This window comes from Euprymna scolopes, chromosome 13 (assembly GCF_053919585.1).
Source record: "Euprymna scolopes isolate OS-2025 chromosome 13, ASM5391958v1, whole genome shotgun sequence".
NCBI lineage: Eukaryota > Metazoa > Mollusca > Cephalopoda > Sepiida > Sepiolidae > Euprymna > Euprymna scolopes.
The window spans coordinates 52,692,405-52,708,382 of record NC_136494.1 but is presented as its reverse complement, the minus strand read 5'-3'; the positions used below and the strand labels follow the sequence as shown (position 1 = coordinate 52,708,382).

The 15,978-nt window shown below is 30.8% G+C and overlaps 1 protein-coding gene across 4 annotated transcripts in view; it reads right to left on the bottom strand.

The window, feature by feature from the left end:
- The window catches only part of LOC145292023 (ATP-binding cassette sub-family C member 5-like), a 358,649-nt gene that overhangs the window by 66,347 nt on the left and 276,324 nt on the right, over positions 1 to 15,978 (bottom strand). For all 4 annotated transcript variants that reach the window (XM_080138030.1, XM_080138031.1, XM_080138032.1 and 1 more), the window contains 4 exons: positions 14,224 to 14,348; positions 5,046 to 5,112; positions 2,418 to 2,621; positions 1,941 to 2,097 (listed from right to left, as the gene is read on the bottom strand). In XM_080138030.1, the coding sequence (XP_079994156.1) occupies positions 1,941 to 2,097; positions 2,418 to 2,621; positions 5,046 to 5,112; positions 14,224 to 14,348 (553 nt within the window). The remainder of the gene's footprint in view (positions 1 to 1,940; positions 2,098 to 2,417; positions 2,622 to 5,045; positions 5,113 to 14,223; positions 14,349 to 15,978) is intronic.

Genomic DNA, 15,978 nt, shown 5'->3' with positions numbered 1-15,978 from the left:
CTGCAAAAGTACCACCTATTACATTCAAATCCTGGCAGAAGACTAACCAACCGTGGTCTAGAATTCATATTGACTTTGTAGGTCCACTCGACGACCACTATTACTTAATCTTAGTCGATAACTACACCAAGTGGCCTGAGATATTAAGGTGCAAAAGACCAACAACTGGGACAACAATAAATTTCCTACATGAACTGTTTGCTCGTTTCAGTATAGCAGACGGCATCATAAGTGATAATGGAACCCAGTTTATGTTTGCAGAGTTTTTGCAACATGTTCTAAATTAAACACATCACCACTCCCTAATATCACCTTAGATGGAATGGACAGGAGGAATGCTTTGTGAACATTTTCAAAAGAGCGCCGAAGAAGGCTCAAGGTACCCCAACAGATGAAACCCTCCAACAATTTCTACACGTGTATAGGATTACACCTAATCCTAACACCCCAACAGTGGCCTCACCAGTGGAAACTATGTTTGCATGGAAGGTGAGATCCATTTTTGACAAACTCTTACCAAAATAGTCAAGACCACAAGTGACCACTTGCATATCCAGTAAACGTTTCATGCTAGGAGAGAGAGTTTTCTTCTAAAGTTACAAAAATAACACCTCATTCTAGGATGTACGATCAGAGTCAGCGATATGGTATATATTGTGCAAGAACCAAAACATACACATAAACGTCAACAAAACCAATTAAGATGCTGTGCAGATGACGCCTGCAATACACCACCATTGGACGAAGAACCGATCAACACTATATTCAAGATTTCGAATCTCCTCAAACAACACCTGAACAACAATGGTCAATTCGGAAAAGAAAGGTCACCGATCCACTAATTATCGATCCTAAATGAAAGAAGTACTAACAGCTTTTACAAACAAAATGCTTGAAAGGGGGTGTTGGGGATGCACCCTTACTGCCTGGAATAATGAACTATTCCATGACGTCACTTTTTGGTAATGAGGACCGGTTTACAGTCAGAGATGGACATGCAGAGAGTTTGGTCATCAGCCTTAATCCAACAGTAAGCCAAGATATAGTTCAATTACCTCTTTCATATATTTTCTTTAATACATATTTAATTAACTGTTACTGTGTCTTCCTCGTCAATTATTCAAATACTAACCGCATAACACTCAGCATTATATATTTTGACAGTGACATTCTTCATTCCATGTAATGTTGAAGAAACTTTTTTGTCACAAATGTATCTGGTGTCACTGTCATGTCTACCACTCTTATTTCATTTCATGTATTATTTTATTTTTTAAATGTTTTTTTATTTCAATGTGTATTTTTGACATTATAGTTATTTCAATCTTTTTCTTGACTACAGTTTTTTACAGAAATATACCATTTTTAAACATAATTCATAGAATTTGTTAGTTCCCTCATGCAAAACAAGGAGCTAAAGAACCACAATTCCATTGTTTTAATATTAGTATTGATTTTACTTATCGATACACACGGATATATTTCATTTAAAACAGGCCATCATCAATGTGAATCCTTTAATGCAATATCTCTTTTTATATGAAGTTAGGTATGTGCGCATGTTTATACAAATGTATATTCACTCTTAAACTAATTATGAATTTTGGAACACAGTCGTTTGGTGTAAAGGTTGTTAATAATGCAAAGGGAAAAACGGGATGAAAACATTCAGATACATCGGATATTTGTAAAATTTTAACAATAAGTATTAGACATCAATCTATGAATATTCATTAAATTTCAGTTTATTTAAAGTATCTTAAAGGGTCCTAGGGAGCATAGTATGGAATCAACTCTCTATTTGAAAATTTAGATATTTCAGATTTGCATTGAATTTAATCCATAGTTATCAGATTTTAATTAAGCAAGATTCTTTAAATTTCAGTTATGTTTTTTTTTTTAACTTGAAATGAAGCTGCCAGAATTTATAATCAACTTACATTCATTTTTTTTCCTTTCCTCCAAGTCTGAGTCTTGATAGAATGATTCTAGAAGTGCCCAATATTCAGAATGGTCAGCCATTAATGACTGATGAGAACCTTGCTCAGAAATCCTTCCATCTTTTAAAAGTAATACATGATCACATGACTCCAAATACTGCCACAAAAAAAGGATAAAGTAATCCAAATGAATCTTAAATCTATAAGAATATTTTAACAAAAACAAAATCTACGAGATATGCAAATCAGATACTTAACTAATAATGAAACAGTTTGAAATTGATTCATGCAATTAATTAATCATTGATTAAAAATATTTGCACACAAAATATGAGCCACAAGCCATAGAGAATTAATAAAATGTTTGGTAAAGTTTGGAAAACACCAATTCAATAATTTAATATGACATGCTTGCATTTCTACATGTAACAATGCATTTAAATATGAATTGATGAAAATATTTATGAAATGATTAACCTGAAGTTGATGAGTAACAAATATGACGGTTTTATTTCTGAGAAACGTATTGATGCAACGATCGAATATCTGCTTCCCAATATGAACATCAACAGCAGATAATGGATCATCCAGAAGGTAAATGTCGCCATCACTGTACACAGCTCGGGCAAGTCCAATCCTTTGTCTTTGACCACCACTTAAATTCATGCCTCTTTCGCCAATCTGGAAATGAATATGAAATAACACATATTTTTTACAATTTTTTTTTGACAATTGTGTAAATCCTTAGTTTTATACTTTCGTTTTGTATCTTGTATGTACCTTGCATTTTGTATTTTGTGTATTTATAATTTTTATATTTTTACTTTTTATTTTGTATGAAACTGTTTGAAATTTGAATATGCCCGGAGGCATGCTTCATGGAACTGACATTACGAATTCAAAAGAGGCTAAAAAATTCAAAAGAGACTAAATAATTAAAAAGAGACTAAATAATTCAAAAGACGCTAAATAATTCAAAAGAGGCTAAATAATTCAAAGGAGACCAAATAATTCAAAAGAGACTAAATAATTCCAAAGAGACTAAATAATTCAAAAGAGGCTAAATAATTCAAAAGACGCTAAATAATTCAAAAGAGGCTAAATAATTCAAAAGAGGCTAAATAATTCAAAGGAGACCAAATAATTCAAAAGAGACTAAATAATTCCAAAGAGACTAAATAATTCAAAAGAGGCTAAATAATTAAAAAGAGGCTAAATAATTAAAAAGAGGCTAAATAATTAAAAAGAGGCTAAATAATTCAAAAGAGACTAAATAATTCAAAAGAGACTAAATAATTCAAAAGAGGCTAAATAATAAAGTAAAGAGGATTATTTAATGCAAAATTTGGTTTCTTTTGAAATCATAGCCTTTTAAATGAACATGCATCTCTTCTAGATTGTAGAAAAGTTGTTAGTGAATGCAATTCACTGAGCTTTTATTCAGAAAGATTTGTTTCTATCTATATTGAAATATGGATACCTTGGTAACCTAGCCAAGTTTTAAGAATTCATTTGAGAGACCTTTATTTTTTGGTGTTTTGTGAAATGTGAAATCGACATGAAATTCCTTTCAAATTATTATATTTAGTCTTCCCCTACCTGTTCAGGTTTAATGCTTACAGTTTTCCTAGTGTATTTTATGCCAGTGTTTGTTTGTAAAAACGATGTATTTGTATTTGCTGTTTTCTTTGTGGTATCTGTAACTCTGTGTTTTATTCCCTGCATAGGAATAATATGCAAGTTTTATTGTGTTCCCATTTTGAGAAATTTGCATTAAATAAATTCTTCTTTTTTTTTTTGTTTTTCAACTTTAAACAAGACTGGATAAAAAATAATTATAGATGAAATGTGACCCAGTCAGATCAGATCAGAACTATGCTGCAATTTAATTGATTTTAGAATCAATTCAAATGCAATACATTCGTTTTATGGGGAGGTGAGTTATTGGACTAATGGCTACCATCACAGAATGGAATCAGCTATCCTGAGTTCCAATTACGATGCCTCTATTGTGCTCATTGATGCATTAATACTGTGAGAAACAATATGAGCTTACTATTTCTGTGTGTGAAAATCTGTTTGAGCTATTTACATTTTAAATAGTTAAGTTGCATAAGTACTGCTCTATAAGTTAATCATTATAGACATTAGTATATAAAATATAGCACTTTACATCTTACCACTTGAAATTTCAACAACTGTTTGCAAATTATTCTAACTCTAGCAGGGTGACTCGACGTTGTCTGGGATCGAATGATGATCGCCGAATGTTTTACATTTATTTTCATCAAAATTGGTGAAATCACCCATTTTTCAATGAAATTGATAGATTGCCTGCTCTAGTTGTGGACTCATCGCAGTGACTTAGTTCACAATACATTGTAGTCTACATTGCACTGTAGAGAACCTATTGTTGATTTTATAAAATTATTTTTTATGGCTTGAATTAAAGTTTAAAATTCAAAAGTCAAGTACCATATTTCAATTGTACTCTAAAGAGAAACATTCATTTTGAATGCGCCCCTGTCATATCAAAGAACCTACTGTAGATTTTATATGTTGAGGCATGTGTACGAAATATGACAATTTAAGGAAGTGAAACCTCGTTAGTGAGGGTTGAAAATAGGCGTTGCATGCAGAGAAATGATATGAGAATGATTCAATGTGAGTATTGAAGACACACTTATATCTTATTTTCCCAGAGGAAGATTAAATTTGGATAGTATAGAAAAGGAGACGTCGTTGGTTTAGTCACATTGAAATACTAGATGAGAGTTCGTGAATTAGTAGATATTGGACAGCTGAGGTAGTTGGTGGGGGATGTCCCAAGGAAAACACAGGAAAAAGTGATAAGAATAGATTTGAGAGAAAGTGGTATAAACAAAGATATAAACAGAAATAGGTTAGTTTGAAAGTTGATTTCTAAAAGCCGATCAATGCACGTAAAAGTGCACATTAAACCGAATATGATTATTATGAACTCCAATGATGTAACTGTATATTACAGCAAGTTAAAAGTCGTTTCGTTAAAAGAATTCCTTATTTTCATTAACTAATTTTGATTAAGATTTTGGAATTGTTATTAGAAATCAATAAATCACTTACTTCTGACTCATCTCCAATAAGATGAAAATCTTCTTTTAAGCAGCAAATGTCAACAACCTGATCATATCTGAAACAGTGATTTGGTTTGAAATTATGTCAATCAATCTAAATGAAAATAAGAAGAAAATTAGCAGATACGAATGAGAAAGATGACAAGGATTGGTTTGTTCGCTGGGTTGTTTAGCTTAGAAGCAAGACACATGATTGAATTTTGGAGACGTTTGATTCTTTCAGCAGATATACACGTACAAGACATTTTTAAAATAAATATATATTCATTGTTAAAAAGAAGAAAAAAATATTATAAATTGTAAATGTATCAGATGCCTTTTATAATATTCAATAGTTATGTTTAGATATTGTATCTACACGAAGTTGCCCAGGAATATTGTTAATGAATATTTGTTCAGAACTTTTGAGATAGTGTGATGTTTTTATTTATTTTTATTTTTTTGTGAATAGATTTTTTTAAATGAATATCTATATTAATAACTTAAATTTAATTAGTATAGCTTCGTTAGTCATGCATAAATCAATTTTGAATTCCACTTGGTCACAAAGAAATATCCAAACGAAAGTTTAAAGTTTTCAAAATGATGTTTGAATTCCCATGAATTACAATATAATAAGTGCTTGAATTTAATTCTTAAAACGTAGTCCTAATGTACTATTAGAAGAGAATGATTACATGTACAGTGATTACAGACGCCATTTTGATTTTTCGATTTGGAAGAAATACAGTGTTCTAATATTATAATAATTTATATTGATTATCCAATGAAAATAAATAGTGAATCTTCCAAAGAGTGAGCTACTGAAAGAATTAACAGACTAGATAAAATGTCAAGTACAAATTGAACATGTATGTAAATGACTGTTTAGTAAGAATAAAATGTCGAATTGTCAGATGCAATGATATTTACGTTTAATTTGGGGAATTTGATCGAATTTTCTTTATAAATAAAATATACCTCTTTATATATAGTAGTAGAAATTCCCTGTCTGTTAATTCGCAGATTACACACTGAGTACACCTGTTCACAGTGGGGAGTTATCTTAGCATTTTATTTTAAAATTCTCAACTTGCTTTTTTCTTTTGTATTTGTTTTTACTATGCTTGACATGTATTTTTGTATCTTCTTTTATATATATATATATCTCTATGTTTTCTATTATTTTATATATGTCTCCATCTATTCTATCTTATTTATGTTCTATTTTAACTATATTTTCTGGTTCTATATACATAGAGAGTATCTTTATTTCTAAACAAATGCCCTTATGCCAGCTTCTTAGTATATATAAACTTAGCTATTCTTTCTTCTGATCTCAAGCATTAGGTTTTGAAATGCCATAGCTTAAAGAGATATTTTTTTAATTGATTTGATGATTTAGTGAAGTTTATTTAACTTGAATTGTCATCCTTAATTACTTAACAAAATGATAATGATAACAAAATCATATAACAAAAAACCTTATCCTTCTCAGCCAAAAAGGACAAACTAAACAAAATACTTAAAACAACGAAAAATAATAAAAAGCAAACGCCAACCCTAAAACCTAAAATATATTCTAACCTCATCAAAACTCAATCAACACACTACAGAAGGAGTTAGAAAATGCAATAAACAGCAATATAGAGTTTGTGACATAATGATAGAAGGAAACACATACACATTCAAAAATCCAACACAAACATTCAAAAAAAAAAAAAAAAAAAGGCCTAAACTGCACCTCCAGAAATGCACTGTATGTATTAAAACGCACAGCATGTGACAAATCCTACATAGGCGCCACCAAAAACCTCAGCAACAGAGTGGACTTAGATAATAGTAACATGAAATCGCAGAAAACAGACTGCTATATGTTTTACAACACGTAAATGCATGCAGTGGTAATAACTTCAAAATAATACCAATCTTCTAAACCGACAATTACTTCTACTTACTCACACAGGAAAAAATTTCATAACAAAATTCATTCCTGAATTGAACAGAGCTTAATATTAACACGCAAACAAACAAAATGCTGAACACACTCATACAATATACATACATACATACATACATACATACATACATATGCATGAGTACACCTCCATACATTAATCAGAACAGACACATTAAAACACACACAGGTATAAAATTCCCCTTATCTCTTACAAGCAGGGGTACCCGGTGTTGTCCGGCTGTGAAGAGGTTTTATGGTAAGGGTAATGTGCAACGGAGCCCTAAAAAAAATTTTTTTTAATTAACCAACCCCTTAAAAAAATGGCAACAATAAGGCCAGAAACTTTTAAAAAATGGCAACAATAAGGCCAGAAACTTAAAAAAATGGCAACAATAAGGCCAGAAACTATGCAGATCTCATCAACAACATGCTGATTGCTTTCATAAATCTGGGTTGCAACATGAGCGTTGAGATACACTACATATTTTCACATACGGACCTATTTCCTGAGAACCTGGGTTCAATGAGTGATGAGCAGGGAAAGAGATTCCATCAGGATCTGAAAGAGGTGGAGACTAGGCATCAGGGTCGGTGGGATGCAGTTATGATGGTTGACTACTGTTGGAATCAGAAAAGAGACCTCCTTGCTGTTGAGACTTACAAGAGTTTAAAGAAAAGGATGTTTAAACCCTGAAGTTTGAACAATGATGAAGCAACATACAATTTACATGTACTTTTATCAATACCCACCATTCAGTTTACAGTAATCGATGTTTCTATCAGGTGATCAATATATGTTGCTTGCAAAACATTTTTCTCTTAAAAACATATATATGCGTTGATAAAAATCAGCTGATAATGCCACAAAAAATGTTATCGATTTTGTCACAAGATCTGATTTTTTACAAATCAACTTAGCACAAAAACCTGATTTGATGGAGAGAAACTAGGCCATTTCCTATTTCAACAGAGCAAAAATACCCCAAATCAGTTGTAGAAATGTAGACAACATTCAAAAAGTAAAAAAAAATTGTTGTCCAGTGTCCAGGATAAAAATATTCAAAGATAAAGACCAATGAATTTAATGAGGTTTATATAAGAGTGCTCAATGATAAATAAAGCAAGATATACTTTTTTTATGTTTACATGAGCATTTTTTAATATCACTACCCAATGATAACAATATTTCGGTCAAATAGTTATGAATAACTAATATTTAGTTATTCATAACTAATTGACTAAAACCTTGTCATCATTGTGTGATATTAAAAAATGTTTGTTTGAATATAAATAAGAAGTATATATATATATATATATATATATATATATATATATATATATATATATATATATATATATATATATATAGTGCAAAATTTCGTTGAAAATTCAAAGACTCACATTTTCTTTTTTATAACCTTCGTTTATTTTCTGGATTTTTTTCCATTACAGCTGTTTCATTAGTGGGAAGGCAATTTTACAATTTATGTACCCATAAAAATATCTTGTCCCCACCAACTTCTTCAGATGTTTTTCCATTAGATTTTTTATAACAAAAGATATATTTTTAACATGTTGAACATCGTATTTGGGTAAAAAGACTTCCAAAGCCATGCTTCCACACTTCCGCCATCTTTTTGTGTTATGTGAAGATAGTTTTCCGTTTTAACCCGTAGTTTCGTATTTTTATTTTTTATCTATTTTTTATTTATTTATTATTTATTTTTGTTTTAATTCCCCCTTTTTCCTTCCCTATTTGTTTTTCCAATTACCTTATAATTTTATTTCTACATTTACGTGTGTTTATTTAAATATTCCATTTTTTGCTTCTGATCCCTCTGTTTAAAGGGGAGGTCACTCTCATGGTATCAGTTTTTATATAAAGGATTACCTCCCTTGCAGCTTTTAACTTTCCTTATATTATACATTTAGTTTTCCTACTTCACCCCCCCCCCTAATCTGCTCTAGTATGTGAAATTTAGTATCTATTTCTGTGCAAACATTTTACATCTAGTCGTTTGTTTAATAATTCTTCTTTTGGTATCAGTATAAATGAACTATATAAAAAGATTCCAGGACTAAGAGGAGGACTATACCGGGATGATGCATTATTCTAGATGAACTCAACAAATAGGTTATTTGAAAAAAAACAAACAAAAAATTAAACAATTCTTCAGTAAAATGAACCTAGATATAACAATAGACCCAAACCATAAATGTGTAAACTTCTTAGACATAACCCTGAATCTAGACAACAACTCCTATGAACCCTACCATAAACTCAACCAAACGTTATTCTACACAGATCACAAGTCTAACCATCCGAATAGTATGGATAAAGCACTTATACCTAGCATCTCAAAAAGAATATCCAAAATATCACAAATGAAGAATTATTCAATAAAAACAAGGACTATTACAACCAAGCCTTAGCTAGATCAGGATCTAAAGAACAAATTAAATTTGTTAATGAAACTCAAAACAATAACATAGGTACAGAAAGAACAATAAACAATGCAAATGTAATATCTTACAACATGTTGATGAGGAAATAAAAAAAAGGAAAAAAAAGAGCAAAACTAATGAAAAAATAAAACATACAATAAACACAAAAAAGAAAAATGAAAAGATAGACCATAATAAAACCGAAAGAGAAGTTAAAAAGAAAAATAGAAGAAAGAGCCAGACGTGGTTTAATCCACTGTTCAGCCATCACATGAAAAATAACATCCTGAGGGAATTTTACCAAATTATAGAAAACAATTTCCTGCAAGATAGTAAACTAAGTAAGATAATTAACAAAAACTCTGTTAAGCTATCCTGCTCAACATCTGCTAACTTAACAAATAACATAATTGCCTCAAATAACACAAAATTAAACAAATTTTTGAAAAATAGAGATAGGACAGAAAGTAAATCTAACAACGTAAAAGATTGTAACTGCCGGGATCTTACTGAATGTCCAATGGGGGGGACGCTGTTTAACTTCAAACGTAGTATACAAATGTGAAGTTATAACAAATAATGAAACTAAAGTATATCTGGGGAGCATCGGAACTTGCTTTAAGGACAGATATCATAATCACCTAGCATCGTTTAAAAATGAAACTGAGAAAGAAAAGAACACCACAAATAACGAAAACAACAACAATGTAGATAAAGATGAAAACAACAGTAGAAAGGATCATAACAATAGTGACAATTACAATAACAAAAATAGAAACAGAACCAATAGTAATAACGAAAACAACCGAAAAAAAAAAACAAGAAAAACTCAACCATTTTAGCGGTATGGATTAAGGAATTAAAGAAAAATAAAACTGAATATAAATTAAAATGGTCAATAATCAAACATCGAGAAAAATATAAACCGAGCAAATCGAAAAGATGCAACCTATGTATATTAGAAGCATACCATATACTGATATCAAAAGAAAGATTATTAAACAAACAACTAGACGTAATACACGGATGTTTGCACAGAAATAGATACTAAATTTCACATACTAGAGCAGATTAGGAAACAAAAAAATGTAGTAAAAACTAAACGTATAATATAAGGAAAGATAAAAGCTGCAAGGGAGGTAATCCTTGATATAAAAACTAATACCATGAGAGTGACCACCCCTTAAAACAGAGGGATTAGAAGCAAAAAATGGAATATTAAAATAAACACACGTAAATGTAGAAATAAAATTATACGATAATTGGAAAAAACAAATAGGGAAGGCAAAAAAGGGGGGATTAAAACAAAAATAAATAATAAATAAATAAAAATAAATAAAAAATAAAAATACGAAACTACGGGTTAAAACGGAAAACTATCTTCACATAACACAAAAAGATGGCGGAAGTCAGGAAGCATGGCTTTGGAAGTCTTTTTACCCAAATACGATGTTCAGCATGTTAAAATATACCTTTTGTTGTAAAAATCTAATGGAAAAACATCTGAAGAAGTTGGTGGGAACAGGATATTTTTATGGACACATAAATCGTAAAATTCCCTTCCCACTAATGAAACAGATGTAATGGAAAAAAATCCAGAAAATAAACGAAGGTTATAAAAAAGAAAACGTGAGTCTTTGAATTTTCAACAAAATTTTGCACTATATATGCTCTGCATCCATTAAATAGACACTTTAATTAAACTTGGAAATACGATTTAAAAAATAGTGCGGATTGATAAATGCACTAGCACCATTTGTTTATCTTAATTTTTTATTTTTAAAAATTTTCCTGGCGAAGCTTACCTAAAATAAGTTTGCCTAATTCTTAATTTCTTACGTTATTCGAAAAAAAAAAAAGAAGGTAAATATGAAGAATTACGCCACCCTCGAAAATTCCTTTAAAATTACCACTCTTATAGGTTTTCAGAGTCGCTGAAAACGAAAATAACGTTTATAATTAAGGCAAACGAGTAGTTTCCAAGATATGAAGAAATGTTAGTTTAAAAAAGTGAAGGATCACTTTTCCATAATAATTTAACGTAAAATGATCACCCACTTTGTGGCCACGATTTTTTTTAGGGGGGGGAGCTTTCTTTCTACCCTTGGAAAATTCTTTAAAATTACCTGTTTAAATTGGTTGGAGGGGCGGGTGGTGTTTTGGCGGCCGCCCCCACACACAGAAAATGCCCCTCTCTCAGGTGTCTCATGTTCATATATAAGGAAATATTTTATTGTAGATTTCAGTGTACTAAAAACGAATCTGCAAACCGTTTCCGTTGCAAAAAGAAAGTTTTCATGATATGCAGAAATTACTTTTTCGAAAAGTGGGTGATCACTTTTCAATGTAAATTTAACTTAGAATGAGCACCCACTTTCTGGCCACTATTATACAACTAAACGGCAAATCTGCCCCAAAAATCCGGTATTATTTTACTTACCGGATTTTTGGGGCAGATTTGCCGTTTAGTTGTATAATATCTTCAAACCAGGTAATCACTAAAAGGGACTCTTAAAAGTCGTCACCTGTATCGAGCAAAAGTTTAAAACCACTGATTATATGTCAGCCTACGTCACAGTAACATATATTGAGTGAGTTCCTAACAGTATTTTGTATAGTTTTTTAGTTTAAACTCATTTTCCCAATATTTCCCCAAACTTAATGTGTTCGATACAGTCTGCCGCCATTTGTATTTTTCAAATATACCGATAAACACTGCATGTTTTTGAACCGATTAAACATACATTACATAAAAACACTGCAATCTTATCCAGTTAGGTAGAACATTTACTTTTCTTGCCTTTGATAACATTTATTTGTTATATATTCATTTTTTGACAACTTCTTTGTATCTGTTAATACAAACCATTTTCATTTTATGTAACGTTTAGTCGGCTCGCAAAACAGTGTTTATCGGTGTATTTGAAAGATGCAAATGGTGGCAGACACTGTTGATTACGTTAAGTTTGAGAAAGTGAGTTAAAATTAAAAAATTATACAAAATACTGTCACAAACCAACCGATTATGTCAGCCTATGTCATGGTAACATATATTCGGTGGGTTTGTACACTGTATTGTATAGTTTTTAGTTTTCAACTTACTTTCCCAAACTTAACGTATTCAACAGAGTCTGCAACCATTTCTGTTTTTCCAGCCGATTAAACATTTTACATTACATAAAAACACTAAACAATTATCCAGTTAGGTAGAAACGTAACTTACCTTACCTTTGCTTTCATTTATTTGTTTTTGGACAACTTTTTCGAATCTGTGTATAGTAACCCCCCCTCCCCATCACTCAAATATTAATTACTAACTCACATTTTTGTATACAGAAAACAAAAAAAACAAAAAAACATTTAGCGTTTCAACATTTTTGCTACGTTCAGCTTCATCCACTGATTGTTGGTCGAGCCCAAGCCATAATTGACGGTAATCCCGAGGATCAGGATCCAATTCTGCAAGAGTACCATTTTTTTCATTTTCGCCTTTTTTTAAAAACTTTTTGGAGTGGATTGCTGTACTAAGAATATAAGAAACATGCATTTTCTCTTTTTATTAGAATTTTCCATTACACCAAATTGAGCCAGAGCAACGCGTGGCAGGGTACAGCTAGTATATATATATATATATATATATATATATATATATATATATATATATACTAAACTACCTGCGACCTGTTGGGTCAGTATATGTTATAGTTACTTATGGAATAGTGAGTATACAGAATTAATGCATAAAAGTGCAAGTGAGAATACAGAATTCATGTATAAACGCGCAAAAACAAACGTGGCGACCAGTGAAAACAGTAAGCAATTTCGTGTGCATGCAAAAAATTGAATGCACGCATACACAAAAATAAACATGGCGACCAGAGAAAACAATACGGAATACATTGGATAATAAAGGTCTTAACATCATTGCCATTAGATTAAATGAAAAATCCTTTATGTAAGTGGGGTGTAATCTGTTAAAAAAAATTTTAAAGCAAAAGAAAAAAAACGAAAAAAAAATACAAGGAAGGAGTGTCCATCCGAGTTTACTCGTATGCGTATGCCTTAAAAATATCACGAAATAATAATTAACTGATTAAGTAATATTTAATGGTGAGACCTTTCAAAGCAAATCATAAAAAAAAATGAAAAGTCGCCCCCACCCCACATACACACATTTTGAAGTATTTAAAAATTTATTCAATGGGGATATTTTTAAAATAGAGGGGAATGTGTTTCTTTTCGAACATATCTAGGTGAGATAAAAAAAAAGAAAAAAGAGCTCAACCAAGAGGGAGCTTGGAGTTTAAAAAAGTGGTGGTATAATTAAGTTTACAGGGTTAATCAATACAATAAACTCAAAAGTAATATAGATATTAGGCTTCTAATATCTATATAATAATCTTTACCAGATGTAAAAGCTCAATTAAACAAAATAGGGATTAGAGCTTATTATAACAACATAGGTTTAATAAAATATGTTGAGAAATGTTTTAGTAAGATTTTAAAACAGAAAGGAAACACAAATTGACAGTCAATATGTTTTTCAAAGTGTCAACTTTACCTAAATTTTCTGCATAAAAAGTATCTGAATAATTTTTAACTTTTTCTGCCCAACAGCTGAACTGCATACATTGTCACAAAACTTGCTTATGTCTGCAAAGTTCTTCAGCTAATAAATGTATTTATATATCTTTATATCATGTGATCATGAATGACTTGCAAATCTAACCACAAAATCGTTCCCACAGATTTTACAAAACGTATTACTTATATTTTCACTTACCTTTCCTTGTCAAATGGTAGACCCAATAAAATGTTCTCTTGCGCTGAAGCATTCATGATCCAAGCTTGTTGGGGAACATAGGCGACAGTTCCTTTCTTGGATATTTTGCCTGACAAAAGGTTCATCTGACATCAAATAAGTTTTTTTATGAATTTCAAATAACAGTGACAACAATAAGAACAAATAATAATAATTTGAAAAAAGATCGTAGAAAATGTTAAAATAGCTAATAAAGGCTGACATTTATTTTTGCAAATTCTTGCTAATGCAGGTGTCACATAAGTACAGTTAAAATTTTAGTGCAATTATAGATTGATGAAATTTTTACGCAATGGTTGTGAACATTTTGAGAAAAAAACAAATTTCTTATGTTTGCATCTCAAAAGTACTTCAGCAACAGTTGACTGAGAAAATTTTCATTAAGAATGAAGATAAAACTTACTATCATGAAGATAAGACTATTATATTTAGATTACTATTTCCATTAAGACAAATATTATCATGAAGATAAAAAATATTATCATGAAGATAAATATTATCATGAAAATAACTACTGCTATGATGAAAATAAAAACTATTATTGTGTAGATAACTACGGTTATCATGAACTTAACAACTATTATAATGAACATAACAGTTATTACGATTATCATAAGGATAGCAACTATTATTATAGAGATACAAACTATTATCATTATGATAAAAACTATTATCCTGAAGATAAAAAATATTATCATGAAGATGACAACTATTATTTATTCATTTCCAGGCAAGAGTATAAACTTTTACAAGAAACACTCGCTTAGCTGAAAACACTATCAATAATTTCCCCCACTCTTTATCTGTGCCTAAACTTAAGCGTAAATTCCATGAACAAAGCTTCTTTCTTAGAACTGCACGCCTGTGGAACTGTTTTCCGTTTTCTTGCTTTCCAGATGACTACAATCTGATTGTCTTCAAGTCCAACGTAAACAAGTTTTTGATGAGCCGTTCCACTTAAGTTAACAAATTTACCGAATTTCCATTACTAACGATTACTATATTGTCCAATTGACTACTGTACACTCTTAACCCTTATCCTCGAGTGGTCTCTGGGCCTTGATAATTGGTGATGTAAAAAAGCAAAACAAAAAAAAAACAGTGAGCATGAGTTCAATCTTCGGTAATGTTCATTGATTAACTAAAATACCTGGTTTGAAATTTTCAAAAGATTTAAATACAATAGACACCTGAACAAAGTCCTAATATACAACAAGCAGAGGTGAAGCTACCAGCCCAACTATTTTAATTTGCTGTTTCCTCTTCGATAATTTCTTTATCAAAACATTTTATTTTCATTATTATAATAGTCAATGTAACCCTAAAATTTAGTACAAATAAAATGTTTCCATAGATTAAATAGCTTGCGAATGTATTGCGTCCTTGAGCAAACTTAATTTTCTCTCTTTTTATAATGTTAAATGTTAAATGCTCAAAGGTTAATTTCTTAGCATTGAAAACGAATCTGATATTTATTTATCTGATATTTATATTTATGATAGAGAGAGGCTACCATTCAGTATCGCGAGACAGTGGATATTCCCTGTAAAGGTGCCTACATAGGGAGTTTATCATGAAACAAGGGTTGTGGAATCCCCTACCATATCTCTCCTGAATCAGCATAGCTTATGTCCAGCATGACTGAAAGTAATGTCGAAATAAGTAGACCCCACCCGTTAAAACAATACAACACCCGAATATTCCTGAATAGTTATC